Source organism: Melopsittacus undulatus, chromosome 3 (genome assembly GCF_012275295.1).
Source record: "Melopsittacus undulatus isolate bMelUnd1 chromosome 3, bMelUnd1.mat.Z, whole genome shotgun sequence".
Taxonomy (NCBI): domain Eukaryota; kingdom Metazoa; phylum Chordata; class Aves; order Psittaciformes; family Psittaculidae; genus Melopsittacus; species Melopsittacus undulatus.
In genome coordinates, this window is record NC_047529.1 from 114,201,839 (window position 1) to 114,216,896 (window position 15,058).

General features: G+C 44.0%; 1 protein-coding gene across 2 annotated transcripts in view; it reads left to right on the top strand.

Moving 5' to 3' along the window:
* Positions 1-15,058, top strand: part of TTC7A (tetratricopeptide repeat domain 7A) — a 167,710-nt gene that overhangs the window by 48,721 nt on the left and 103,931 nt on the right. For both annotated transcript variants that reach the window (XM_034060407.1, XM_034060406.1), the window contains exons 11-12: positions 3,858-3,962; positions 14,812-14,929. In XM_034060407.1, the coding sequence (XP_033916298.1) occupies positions 3,858-3,962; positions 14,812-14,929 (223 nt within the window). The remainder of the gene's footprint in view (positions 1-3,857; positions 3,963-14,811; positions 14,930-15,058) is intronic.

The window sequence follows — 15,058 nt, forward strand, 5'->3', positions numbered from 1 at the left end:
AGGAAGTTGTGATTGCTTCTCCTGGCAGTGTTCAAGGCCAGGTTGAGCAGGGCTTGGAGCAACCTGGTCTAGTGGGAGGTGTCCCTGCCCGTGGCATCAGGGTTGGAACTGCATGATCTTAAGGTTCTTTCCAACCCAAGCCGTTCTGTGATTGGAATGTGGAACAGCAGTGCCTTATCCTTCCCTTTATCCACTGCAAAAACCCCACAAGGTTGTTGATTTGTGTTTTTAGTTTTGATGGCTTAACATATGAATTAATGCAGCAGTTTCATTCCACAGCCAGATTCGAGTTCTGTGCTTTGTTGGTCATAACAAAGGGAGGATGGTCATGCATGTCCTTAACCCTGATGAGGATTGAAAGGCTGAGAGCTCCTACATCAGACCTCCCATAAACAAAGTGGAAACCCCCACGAGGCAGCTGTTGGCAAGCTTGCCATTCCTTTAAACCATGTCCATTTAATGGTTCTGTGTGTGTCTGGGAGGACTTAAAACAGAGAGAGGCCAAATGAGACCCAGAGGCAAATCACTAGCTTTCTGAAGTCCTTGGGAACTGGTTCCAGTGCAGTCATTATAACCTTGCAATTAGCAAGCTCAACAGAGACAACTTCAACCCTGGCTTGATTTTACTGTGAGCCCTTGTGAAGCTCAGAATTACGAGTAGGAAGCATGCATTCATTTGGAGTTCAGGCTCTGCTCTTCTCAAAACATGCCTCACCAATAAATCTAATTATTATTGCTTTGCAGTGAATGTCACAAACAATGCTCTTGGCTGCCTGGTCCACCCACGCTAAGTGAAGGAATACGTACGTTTTAATTATCAGATTATTTCAATGCTACACAAACACTGCTTCCTATTAAATATTGTTACAAGCCAGTGACATCTGCATTCAGTGCTGAGTGCATGATGGTTGTTCCCTGCTTATTGTCTGCGATGAGTATCTTTAGAACACCTGGATGTTGTATGTCATGCCAGTCTCCCTGGGGTAAGGTTGCTGTGGGAGTGGGATATTCTTTCTCCTGTCATTCCTTGGATAACGTTTTCATCATCTATAGATAATTTCTGCTGAGTGAAGTTTTCAAGGTGAAATTATAGAGATCTCTTGAGTTTTTAAAAGGCAGTGGGGGAGAAAGGCTTCGTGTCACCCTGTTTCTAAAGGTACTTTACTCCAGCTGTTTAATTGGGAATTGTGTAACTCCTTTTAGAGTGACATTTTAGACTGTTGTTTCACTCTGTAAATGCATGTTTAGAAGCTCCAGAGTGCACGTGGTGAAGTGACTCCACGTGTGACGTGTTTGGCTCTAGGCACAGAGTGGGGTCGATAGTCACTATTTTGCAGCTTCCCCTGAACAGGCTCAGGACAGACATGAGAATTGCTCTGTGGTTTGAGGCTATTGGAGCCTGCAGGGTTGGCTGGTCCCAGTGACCAGTCTTACTCAATGGGCAGACTGCAGACAGGGAGGGAGCAGAGCGCAAGAGGAACTGGCAAGGAGTCAGGTTGTATCACTTTTCTCCTGGTGTAGACCCTGGAAGGTCCCTCAGCTGTATCCCAAATTAGGACAGGCCTCTCTCAGCTCTGGTTTGTGCTAGTGCTGGCTGTGCTGGCCTGTGGGGCAGCTCTTACAGCTCCCAGGTGTCTCCTGCCTTCCCTCCAGTCATGCTGCTGACAGTGAGCTGAGAAACCACCACTGGGGTCAGGCTGTATCCCTCTGAAAGCACTGGCATTGAGCAATGTGCGGCCAGTTACACATCTGGCCTTTTCAGTCCCTTGCATGGTGAGATGACAAGGGTTTGGGGCTGTTCAGCTGCAGATACACCAGCCAGCAAGGTACATGTTGTCCTGCTCTGCCCTTTGGGTTTCTCTTGTCTGCAGACACCCGTGGAGCTGGAATATAGGCAGGAGGCAGGAAGATGATGTGCCAGGCTAGGACCCCTACGGGGTTGTGCTTTCATTTCCAGTGTGCTCAGCAGTGCTCCTGGGAATATTAGGTGCCTGCAGTGCAGGTAGTGTTCTGTGAGAGAGAGGAATAAGATGCCATTAAAACTCGAGACACTACTTGTTCTGAACAAATAGGTGTCAGGGAGGTTCATTCTGGGGGATGCTAAGCACCTCAGGACAGCACAGTGCAGTGATGTGCTTCTTCCTGTACCTTGGGCTTGAACTACCCAAGTCTTTTTGTTTCCGAGAGTGGCAAGGTAACAGGTTAAGCTCCAGGACAAAGTTTATTGATTCCCATCTTTGAGACAGGCTTCCCTCTGGCTTTAGGCAAATGATGCATTTGGAGTTGTAAAGTACCAATTATTTCCTTACTTTCATTGATGATACTGGATGCTTTAGGTAGGTGGGAGCAGCCTGTAGAATGTAGGGTATGCTGTTGCTCTTTGGACTATGCAGCAGGTGCCCAAAACTTCTCAAGCAGAAGGGTTTGCTCTCTGCTGCTGCAGAGCTCACCTCTTGGCTATGAATCCCATCTTTGTCTGAGCATGGGCCGGGCTGCTGTACATCTGTTTTTCCCTTTTCCCAGGCTCCCTCCCAAGCAAATTCCTTTTGAATTCCCATAGCAAGAAGTGGACCTTCAGTTCTGTGGTGAAAGGAGGCAGCAGGCACAGGTTGCTTTGGTGTGTGAGGGGGAGAAGCCCTGATGGACAGTGGGAGCATGAAGCTGCAATGTGGTGCTGCAGGGCTCAGAGCTGCCTGTGCTGGTCAGAGTTGTGGGGGGAGCCCCTGGGGGTCAGGGTCAGGAGAAGATGCCCAGGACCTGGTAAAAATAGTGGTTGGTTTGACTCTGCAAGCTTCTGTTGCTGCTCTCCTGGGATATGGAAAGGCCATGACTAATGTGCACCTGAGAGGAAACACATCAAGAGAGGCCAATGTGTGTCTTGGGAAGAGTTCGTGGGGAATGGGGCATGCAAGGAGGAATTCTGGGAGAAGAAAACTTCCCCTTGAGCTCAAGGATGATCGAACGTAGGGGGATCAGGGTCAGTAGTGAGTAGAGTGGAAACTGGGAAGCAGCTGTGGTCCAAGTGAGGTGGAGTGGGCAGGGCAACTGCTGTCACCTTCTCATTGTCTTGACCAGACCTTCTCACTAGCATCTCAGACTAGCGCTTTCCTCATTCTCCTTTAAACGTACAGCCTTGAATGTGTGCTATAAAAACCAACAGTGTTTGTAGAGCACAAGGACTATGTTAACTGCTGATCTTAATAAACATCATTCATGGGAACTTAACACCAGAAAGACAGCAATAGTTTTATGGGCTTTCATTCTAACACATGCTATTCAGACCACCCGCTGAACAGGGTATTGCTGTGCAATTGCTTTCTCCACCCTTTGAATGGTGGGATCCCAGTTGTATTCTCTTATGTTCTGGAACTGGAGAAGACTCAAAACAATATACAGAACAGATTACTTTAGCTGCACAAACCTCTCTCTGAATAGAGTTGGCATAAAATGTTAACACACTGGAGGTTAAGCTATTTATGATCTTTTCTGGCTTACTGGAAGGTGGTTGTGTGCAAGCAAAACTACATCAGAATGCCTGTGAATTGGAGGGGCAGAGTTAAAATAACCAGTGCATTAACAGCTGAGGAAAACCATTCCTTGTAAAGTGCACAGCCAGGGCTGGTTCTTTGGCACGTTTCCTCTGGGTGTAGGAAGAGCGTGTGCTTGCCTGCGCATGTGCGCACACATGTGTCTGTGTATGTGGAGGTGGGAATAAAGTTGCTAACTTATTGCTGACGTGATTTTTGCCTTCATAGCGCTTTGTACATCGCACTGAAATACCTTGTGTGGACTGTAACAACATTGTCTAATTAGCCTTCTTTATTTCCTTCTCCTCTCTCCCCCCCATCCTCCTCCAGTCGGCATATGCTGTGTCAGTGCTTAAAGAGTGTGCTAAACTGCGACCTACGGATCCCACCGTTCCTCTCCTCGCTGCCAAGGTCTGCATTGGGTCGCTGCACTGGGTAAGCAAGCTGATGCAGTTCTTACCTAACGGAGCAGGTTCGGCAGGGACAGTGCCACAGTGCAGTTGCAGTGGGGAGAAAGGGAATCCCCATAAACAATCATACACACGTGTGTGCCCTTAAATAAAAGATTAAAGAAAATCCCAGCAAGACATTTTGCAGTGAGTCACTGGAATACGTTTTGCTAGCACATTAAACAAAGGAAGAAGGGGGAAAGCCATAACAGCCATTCTGGGAACTGTTTCTTCAGCTGAGTGTTGAGTTGAATTAGCCACTCATGTAGCCCCTGGAAGACTAAAGTTAATAAGCGGACCATTAAACAGTTCAGGTCTGCTGGACGACTCAGTCCTTTGTTCAGCACTGTATCAGTGCTTTCTGTTCTGGATGTGTTAGTGCACACCCCAGAAGCAGAGTGGGAGTGGAAGTCTGTGCCTGTGAAATTCTGATTATCCCAAGGAGCACAAACATCTGTCAGTCTGTTGCTGCTTGATTTAATTAATCGAATGGCAGCCTGCTGTTTTCACCTGTCCTCACCACGAGGTGTCCCTGCAGTCACTGAAGGGTTACAATTGCTAATGTAAGTAAACCAAAGATATGAGAAAGCATGAAAGAAAATACCAGAAGGATCTGCCCAGATAAGGGTAGGATTTGCTGCTGTTGTCACCCTACCCCCTGCCTTTCCATCCTCTGTATTCCTAGCGGGTGACAGTTGGTATTCAGCTAGACTTAACCGAGATGTATTGGTTTATGCGATTGTCAGCAAGGAGATCTGGTTATAGATGCTTTTGAATGAATTATGCTGCTCAAGCTGTAATGGTTAAACTTATATGTGAGTCAGCAAAAACTGGGAAGTACATTTTTCTAGGAAAAATCAGGTCTGGGGACCTGAAGGGAATTGCTGCAGAACTACCCAACCTACCTCTGCTCTCTGTGTAGAGCGGTTTTAACTCTCTTGTACCCTTAGCTCAGTGTCTAAATCTGGGGGGCTGAAAGCTTTTCAGTGATATAAAATAGCATTCACAGTGGAAGTTACTTTTTTTGTAAAGTAAATAAGTTGGGTTTTTCTCCTAATTCTCAAAGATGTTAAAACAATATGAAACATAGGCATTACAGCTGTTTGCACACTCTTATTTGTATCTCTGATGGAGTGTTCAAAGCAAGATTAACTTGTCATCAGTCTAAAACATCAGCAAGTATATTGATAAGTTTTACTCTGTATGCTCTGAATCTGGATGAACTTCATGGACTAAATTCCTGCATTCACATGGAGCCATAGCAGGGTACTGCAAGCCCCTGACAGCTTCCCATGGCAGTTCTGCCATCAGGCAAAAAACCCAACCAAAGTCACGTTAAACATGAAAATCTTCCTCTGAGATCAAGCTAGTTTTTGCTAAGGAGTCTGAATTTTAGTATAGGAGACAAACTTGGGATCTCCATATTGCAAATGAATCTTTTACACTTCTGTCTTTGTGCTCTATGAACATGCATCCAACAAGGGGGGGGCATTGGAGCTTTGAAGCCAGTGAGGGAGGATGCTCTGTTGGACCTGGTACTTACAAACAAGGAAGTAGTGGTTGGGAATGTGAAGTGTGGGGCAAGGTTGACTACACTGACTGTGAGGTGGTGAAGTTCAGGATCCTGGGAGAAGGCAACAAGGCACATAGTGGAATGGTCCATTCAGACATGCTTTGACTGACTTGGTCCACTTCTGAACACAGACAGTGACTTCAGGAAGGCTGTGGTCTCTTGCTACTTGCTGAACATGTGATCTCTGCCATAACTAGTGTTTGGACAAAATTGAAATATAGTGAATGCATCTTGTGAGACTCCAGGCTAAAATCAAGATCCTTGGCATAGGATCCCTTTTCTTTCATGTGTTACCCTTGTGTTTATGCAGCTGTCAGTGTTGAGGACTAAACTTCCTATGGTGCCATTAAAATCTGCTGACTATGATGGATGAGGAGTTGAATGTTAAATTATGAACCCAAATGGAAGATGATGCTATGCCAGGAAATGGGCAGCATCAGGATTTGTCCTTCTTATTGGTGCTTCTCTCCAAAATCTTTTTGGATCCCTAGCATAGCTAGCATATATAAAAACCTGCCTTGTTATAGAGACACTTAGAAAAGACAGTGAGACTGAATTCAGTTCTGACTCTGTTCTTGGGCAATCCAATATCTCCAGACTTCTTATATATGGCAGAGATGATAAAGCAATGATCTCACCTAAAATATAGAACGAGTAAAGGAAAAATGAGCTGATTTTGAGTACTGCATACTTAGAGGTTGGTGTTTATTCCATCTGTCTACTACTTTTTCATTGTGTGGAGCGCTTTTCAGTGTTAGTCCATCAGCCTCTGACTCAGAACTGGGGTGTAGTATGAAATACAAATGTGATTTCACAAGAGGGTAATCTTACTGGAGTTATTTAGAGCACAACCTTATGAACTAAAACCCAGTTAGAAATATTCCTCTCCCCTGTTCATTTCACTCTGTGGCTCTACCCTGATACCAAACCTGATGATGGTATAGAAGAGTTTTAGTTAAGGGGAGCCAGAGGGAAATCAGAGCATCTTTTAGAACAACTAAAATGATAGGTTCTCACATCTCACAGTCAAAGGGAAGCTTCTGACATTACTGGCAAACTCTGGTGCCTAATAAAGACCTTCCTGCTTAGCAGAGCTGTTTTTCTAAATGTCATCCTTACAGTAATTATTTGCATTTAAATTACATGGCAATCAAATCGGAATTGAATCATTTAAACTGGAAGTGAATAAGCTGATCAATGCCAGTATAAATAGAAAGGAGGACAGACATGGCACAGGAACGGTCTAATGGGCAAATATTAACAGTTACAAATACTCAGATACATCTTACTTTTCAGAATATATCAAATATGATTAATTCCTCAAATAGGAAATATAGCTATGTACTTGACTGCTGGCTAGGCAGGCAAGGGTGAAAACAGATCACCATTTATCCAAATGATACATCAAATTTACATGTCCTGCATCTGTCTGTTGTGTGCTTTTGGTGCAGTATTGTACTCTGTTTATGGCCCATGGACAAACAGTACTTCAGACTTATTTCAGTTACTAGCAATAAAAAACAAAACAAAGCCAGAACATTTCTGCAACTAGATAATTGCAGAATGTCATGAGGAGCACAGATTAATCTAGTGGTCATTTTACCTGTTTTGCTGGCTTTGTACATGATGTCTCAGTGTACTTTTAGGACCAGGGAAAAAAAATATGAATTGAAATATAGTGATTTACAACATTGAGGATGCTCAGATCACATCTATGAAATATTCAGAAGAAAATGAGGTATGAAAACATGCATGAATTCATACTGTGCCATGCAAATCAATATCTAACAGCCTGATGTGGAAAAGAGCTAACATCTTCACCTTCTATTGTGGCATTATGACCAGATTATTAGTTTATATAAGTTGGCTCTACCCCACTGCCATATTACTGGCAGTATGCTGCTTACATCAGCAGATGATTTGCCCTATCAACCACTAGCTCTCTGCCTGGGACCTGCAGTAAACAACAGAATGATATAAGCTATGTTTTGGTTATGTTTTTCAGAAGTCCAGGTTTTCACACATCAAAAACCAATCCATCAAGCAAACAAACCAACCCAGCCCAACCAAAGCAAGCCAAACAGCAACCAACCAACCAAAACCCAACAATGAAAATCCCCGACACTAGTGTGCCTATATAAACCACACTTGTCCACTCAGAATGTGGTTGGACCTGTACTGAATGAAGCTCATGAGATACAAAAGGTTTTCAGCAAAGCTGGATCTTTTATGCTGTACTTAGCCCATAACACAGGTGTCTTAATGCCTTTTATTGGGCTCAGAATTACTTTTGAGGCACCATGCTGCCTAGCCTTCTCTTTTGCTGGGGTATCAGCACATAGGTTTGCTGAACTCTCATGTGAATGATTCTAGCAAGTGAACCCAAAGCCCATTCGTGTTTAGCTGTCTGTCATTTAGCTTTCCAGAATGCACTATGAAGTTTTTGACTGTTAAAGTTCAGAGCATTGTTTTACATTTTCATTGCAAAGTTGATGTATCTTACAGTGGAATATGTCCATAGTGAGGTTTTCCTGCCTTGGTCCACTAGAAATCCAGAGTTCCACTTAACTAAAAGCCTTGCTGCAATTTCCTCATTCACTCAGCCTCCCCTGGCACAGCCTCAGCTGTGAATGCTCACTTGCCTGTGTTGGCAGTGACTTTGAGTTGCTGCATGAGTAGTTGTTTTTAACATTTCAATAGTACAGTGCTGTTCATTTCATTACTTCTCCAGGACCCTGTTATGGCAGGTGTGAAAGTACTAGAACCAGAAATTCTGCCTCTACAGGCAAGTGTTAAATACTGAATTTCTCCATTTTAGAAAGTATTGTTTAAAGGCATTTAGGGTTACTGTGAGGTTTTCTTGAGCCTTTTACTCCATTGATTTCAGTGGAGGCGTGTTGAAAACTTTGTAGAGACAAAAGGATTTTAGTCTGATATGGTAGGAGAACACGAGGTATGATCTTACTATTTTCATTGTTGATAGAACAGAAATAGTGTTGTTGCCGTAAGCTTGTGTAGTACTAAATGATGCCAGTATTGTCAGCTAGCTTGGACTTTACTCCATGGCAAAACCTGCAGCACAAGATGGGTTATTTCCCTACTTTCTTTTAACAAGCCAATCCCAGTGTGCACAGTGAAGTGCTCTGCTTCAGCCCTTTGCAAGGAAGGCAGAGATCATGCCATCACTCAGGGAAAAGGAGGAGAGAATGGGGTCAGGCCAGGCCAGACCATGCCTGGAGTCATAAAAAGTGAGTAAGGCATACCATGATGTGAATACGTCATGGTGTGTGTGGGGTGGGGAGGTTGGGAGGATGTACGTTCAGAGCTGCATGCTTCCGAGGTGACAGCTTATCATTCATTGCGTTCACAGACCACTTAATCCGAGGGCGCTTCTCCTTCTGTCCGTTGTTGACCCTGTCACTGTAGATAATAAATGTAGTGCATGTGCTACCCAGTCACCTAGGAGCCCTGGAGTCTCATGGAAATGCTTAGGTCTTGCTGCAGTATGAATAACATTGAAAGATGAAATCTAGTCCCATTATTAGAGTTATTCTGCCTGCTGAGTGGATGCTCTAGAGGAGCAATATGACTAGGGCAAGAGGCTACCGAGAAAGCAGTGAATGGTAAGGGGCTAGCAGAGATTTCTTCTTTTTAAAGCCGTTCTTGCTTATATCACACCTACTCTTATTGGAGCTGTTCTGAGGGTTTCAGACATCTATAATGACCAAGAATTTTGCTTTCTATACATCTTCCTTGTGGACAAATCAATCTTGCTACAGTGGAGGAAGGGCCCTAAATGACTCCTAAATGCTAGAGGCTGAGCTTACATGCAGACTAAGTTGGTGGGCTTAGCACTGATGACACTTAGAGAAAATGCTGACTAGATCAGCAATAGAAAGCACAGGATCTGGGATGAGCTTAAGGTCCTTTCCAGTCCTAACAGTTCTACAATTTACTTTGTATGCTATAAGCAGCTGTGGGACAAAACCTTCCTGTTACGCTATGCCTTATTGACCACGTTCTTCCTATGCACTTTTCCTCTTTGCATTCTCTTTTCACATTTTTTTCCTGTTCTTTAAACTAGTCTCTATACCCAGTATAATTAAAAGTATAAGACGAGGTCAATTCAACTAGTTAATACCATGCATAATTCTGCATAGATGCTCTTTCTGTAGGATTTGGGTCTCTATTTGCTTGGCTATCACTCAGTCTCCCTGGTGTCCAGACTCCCCTACTACACTAACTTTGGCTGCTCTCTGAAGTCCTGTGTCACTTGGTGTGTTTCCTGCCTCCTCCCTTTCACCGCAGTAAGGTGCCATTTCCACGCCACAGCACATCATGGATTTGCTTGTCCTCAGTTGCTCTAAATCCACACTGATGAGAACTGCAGCTCCCACTTACAGCCCTGGAGGGTGTTGATGCAGCAGGGCAGGGCTTGAGCTTCTCTGAACACAAGCTGGGTGGCAACAGGCCAGGGGACAGCATGTGCTGCTCACCACCCCTTGTCAGTGTGCCCCAGGCTTGGCTCAAACACACACCAAAACCTGTGGTCAAATAACAAGCGTGGCTGCAGCAGGGTTACAGAGCTAACAACTGTTCTTTTAGCATCAAAGGTGATGGGGAGGAGCAGCTCCACCGTATTATGGTGTTGTTGGTGTCAGCTCACAGTTTGGCAGCCTGTCTCTCTCCAGGTCTGTGCTGTTTCTGGTGTGCTGGAGAGGTTGTTTAGCTCCTGACAGTTTATACAGCTTGAGTTCAAAATACTTCTGTATTCCTTTGAAGTTGTTTTCTCCCATGTCTGCTTTTTGAGCTTTCCTCCATGCTGGTCTTGGAGGCAGGGAACCTCTCTTGCCCTTCTCTCCAGCACCTCTTCAGTGCAAAGGGTGCACAAGAACATAAGAGCACTAAGGGTTAAATCAGAGCTATGTCTGTGTGGCCTTGAGACTTGTTTTTTCTTGCTTCTGAGAGAATAACATGTACTGATTCTAAGGAAACTGAATTCAAGCTGCTACCATCACACTTGATGCCCAAAAGGAAGATGAAATAAATATGTTTTATATAGCGCTGGGAGATGCTGTGGCAGCTGCTAGCAATCAGGTAGCAGCAATACACTGTGCATTCCCAAATCACATGAATGTGATGGCCATGCCATGCCTGCTGTGGGCAAGGACATGTAGCATCCTGTGACTTAAAGCTTATTAGTAAGGGCATATAAGTTGCCACATGAAGTTTTAATCCATGTTCCTTGCCCTTCCGATGCAGTGTTGTGTCACCGTAAGGATGACAGCTCCAGAGTCCTCAGTACAGGAAAATAGGGACATGTTGGAGAGGGTCCAGAGAAGGGCCACAACAGTTATCTGGGATGGAGCAGCTTTCCTATGAGGAAAGGCTGAGAGAGCTGGGGTTCAGCCTGGGGAAGAGACAGCTCTGGAGAGACCTTCTTGTGTCCTTTCAGTAAAAGGGGCCTATAAGAAAGATGGGATAGGATGAGGGGTGATGTTTTTAAACTCAAAGAGGGGAGATTCAGGCTGGACGTGAGGAACATCATTCTTTACAATGTGGGTGGTAAAACACTGGCACAGGTTGCCCAGAGAGGTGGTGGATGCCCCATCACTGAGACATTCAGGGCCAGGATGGATGTGGTTCTGAGCAATCTGATCCAGTTGAAGATGTCCCTGCTCATTGCAGGGGGGTTGGACTGGATGAGCTTTGGAGGTCCCTTCCAACCCAAACTGTTCTATCAGTCTAAGATTGGAGTTCTCTGAAGTGAAGGAACCATTTAGGTTCCCTCCATACTCAGGCTGGCCTCTGGCTCTGCAGTAGGAGTAAGAATGTCTGGATTCTCCTGATCAGCTTTCTGCTCTTAGCTCACTTCTGCAAACCTTGAGCTCACAACTTGTAGGAGCCTCACAGGGTGAGGGCTTCCTATCACCAGCATCACATGGGGAGAGGAAGGGGAAGTAGCTCCTGATGCTTCAGGTCATGCAGCAGCATGCAGAAGCTGGGAATGGCTGTATCTGGTGGTACTCCAGAGGGCTCAATGCTTCATTTGGAGGTCTTCCCCTGCTCCCATCACTACAGCATAGAGTGGAGACATATCATCAGTTAAGGACCACCACGGACACAGCTTTACTGGCAGATCCCAGCTCAGGTTCACTATTAGTCCATCCCTAAGGCATACAGAGATGGGATTTTCATGACTTTCAGTCTGGTCCTAGCAGTTTAGTTGGTAGCCTCAAGTATGCCCTAAGGGAGTATTCTTGTTTCAGTTAGTCCCTTCAGATTCACAGTTGCCTTAGGCAGTCAGCAAGACTGATGCACTGGAGAGTTGAAACCACACAGTGGGCGATGTGAGGGAAGGGTTTGGCTCTTCACACTTGCCCAGACTGATTGAAGAGTAGGAGAATGGGAGAAGAGGGGGCAGATGGCAGCCACAGCAGGGCTGGCAGGGGAAGTGCTTGAGTGCTGTAAGAAGGAAAAGTAAATGCTCTCATAAACAGAACCAGCTGTGCTGGAGTTTGCAAGGCCACTTGTTTTCAAAGCAGCCTTCCACTGACCCAGGTTTGCATTCATGAGAATCTTTGTGGCTGGTCAGAGTGCCATTAGTGTTTAGTTTGAGTAAATGTTTACAAGAATGTGCTAGAAGTGCTATTTTGGCCATTCTGAAAAGTTTTGGTTTTAGTTATTTGTACAGTAGATTAATCTAACACCCACAGGTGGCCCTGGGTAAGTGGCATGTGAGGAAGCTGAATAGTGTGCTGCTGATTTATGTAGCATAGCCCATCAGTCAGAGACTGGGAACACCATCAGGTGACCATTCAGAGAAACAATGGAGCAAAATCTCGCCAATTTTAAATGTCTCTATTTCAACTCCAAACCTTTCATTTAACCTCTTTTTTCAGACACTACCCACCCCTACCCTTGTCAGTAGTCATTAGAGTTCCTTGTATAGTTCTTCATCTAATAGAGACTTCTTAGATGAAAGCATGAGTGGGGAGAAGAGGAGAAACAATGAAGAAAGAGAGTGGGGAAATGGCTGTTTATGGTGGCAAAAGAGATTCAGGCTTAATTTTTTGGCTGCAGAGATTTCATGTCTTACATAAAAGTTCATGAGAGCTGAAGAATTCAGTTATTGTTTCATGGGAAGGGGTTTGTTTTGTTGTTGTTGTTTGGATTTGTTGTGTGGCAAGTCATGGGACATTCTTTACTTCCATTGTCCTAGGCTCTGTTCCAGAACATGCTCCAGTATATGACAGGGAAGCCTGTCGGGGAGTAAGGCTACTGGCAGAATTAAGTCTCTTAGAGCAACTCATTCTTCCTGATGGGGTCAGGATTCAAAGGGTCTCATCTGAGCATCACTAAAGTCAGTCGGACTGTTTCTAGTGTGTTCAGTAGAGGTTGGATTATGCTGTTAATGACAGTCCTTGCAATTTATTTGTAGCCCTAAGTATGCCCCAAGAGGTTTGCCTGTTTCAGTTAGTAATCTCCAGATTGACAGTTGATTAGGCAATCAGCAAGACTGTAATGCTTTCATAGTGCTTTCAGGGATAAGGTTGATGATAGAATACATACTCATCACTGGTTTCAGAAATCTGGGGACTATTAGTCTACAGCTAGTTTGAATGGTACTAACCTCCACGGGCTGTACAGGTGAGGAGAAGACCCAAGCCACGGAGATTGCTGCTTAGGTTGCACTCTTCAGCCTTTCTTCATGCTTACATTAACAGTATTATTTTTATTATGTTTGATATAATCTAATAAATACCAGCTCACTTGTTTATGGAGCTGTTAGCAAATCTTGGCACCTGAATGTCTTCAAGTCATATAACTAGGAGGCCCATTGACAGGGTAGTATATCAGTTCAAGTAGATTCTGCTCAGGGATAGCATATTAACAGATCTCTGCAGATCACTTATCTGCTGGTACATTTTGGTTTCAGCTCATTACTGCTGACTCCATATAGCTATGAATGAACTATGAGGTGCTGAAGTCCGACCAAGTTGAGTATTAAGAGAGCATTTCAGTTGCATCTGCAGTTCTAAACCAGATGGATTTCAAACAAAAACGTATTTCTTCAAAATTAAACAACCCCATCCCAGAAAGCTGTTATGTAATGAAAGCTTCTGAAATGAGTATTTATTGGAGAGTGTAATGATGCCTGGTTCTTGATTAGGGATGATTCTGGTTGTGGTTGACAGGATCTGCAGACTATGGTGACTAGAAAAGAGATATCCCTGTAGGCTCAGTGTCTTTCAAGCATTACTTAGAGCTTTTGCCTGTACCTCTCCAGCCTGCATCTTTCCACACATGTGAACTATAAAGGTCTTAGGCTTTCCTACTTATAATGGGTGATGTTAATGAGAGTTTAAGCTTAGAAATGAGGAACACTCTATTCTGTAATAAAATATTCAAATAATTATTTTAAGTTATCATTAACTTGGATTTTAGAGACACTAAAGCCTCGAGTTTTCATTAGACTCAGATCAGTGTGATCAGCTGGAAAGGAAGGCTAGGGGAGCAGTCAGGAGAGACCAGCTTATTTCACCATTTCAGAGGCTGATACTGAGAGGTTGTGACTGCTTTCTCTTCCCACCACAATCTGTAATATAAAATGCAGTTTCAAGGAAATTTTGTCTTTGCAAAAGGTGAAAAATGAGGCTGCTGCAGCATGATCTACTGATGTGTGGTGTTTCAGCTCAAAATGTGTGTCCTCAATTTGCTGCCTCCTCCCTGTGGCAGCAGAACTGCAAGCAGCATCTGAGCTTCCTTGCAATGGAGTTTTACTTTCTTGTTTTACTTTTGTAACTTTTAAAAAGGAGGTAGAATTTGCTCAGGTTTAAAAACATTGTACAGCAAAACTATGTGGTCTTCCTTTGAAGGAGGAAACTTGTTAGGCCTTTGAATGTACTGCTAAGATAGTATATAAGTAGTCAGTTGGTCTGACATTTGTATTTAAGGTTGCATGATTGAAGTGTGCCTGAAGGGCAATTAAAAACAAGATAATGTCCATCATTAACTTTAAACATATGGCAATATTTTGGGGTTTAAAACAAAACCAAAACTTTTCTCAAAACTGTGCTTGTTCACCGAGGTCTGCTAATTCTGACCTTCTACATCCTCCTTTCTATGGGTGTTTACTGTGATCACTGAAACCCCTTGTATGAATGATTCTCACATCACTTACAGGTAAGTTTGATAGGATAATTTTATTGAAGCAAGTACAGAGGAAATGCCTACCAGTCTCAACCTACCTCTTTTGCAGCTGGAAGAAGGAGAATACTTTGCTAAAATGGTGATAGACTTGGGTGAGGATGCTGGAGAGTCCCTAGCAAAGGGTTACCTGGCTCTGGGCCTGACATACAGTCTTCAAGCTACTGACGGTGAGTTATCCTGTTGGTCAAGTATATTGTATGGAGAGCGTCTGTTCAAAGTCTTCAGTGCAAACAATGGGAATCTGTCAGAAAAACTGCTTTTAGTGCTTATTGGATGTGAAAAATAATCATATCACA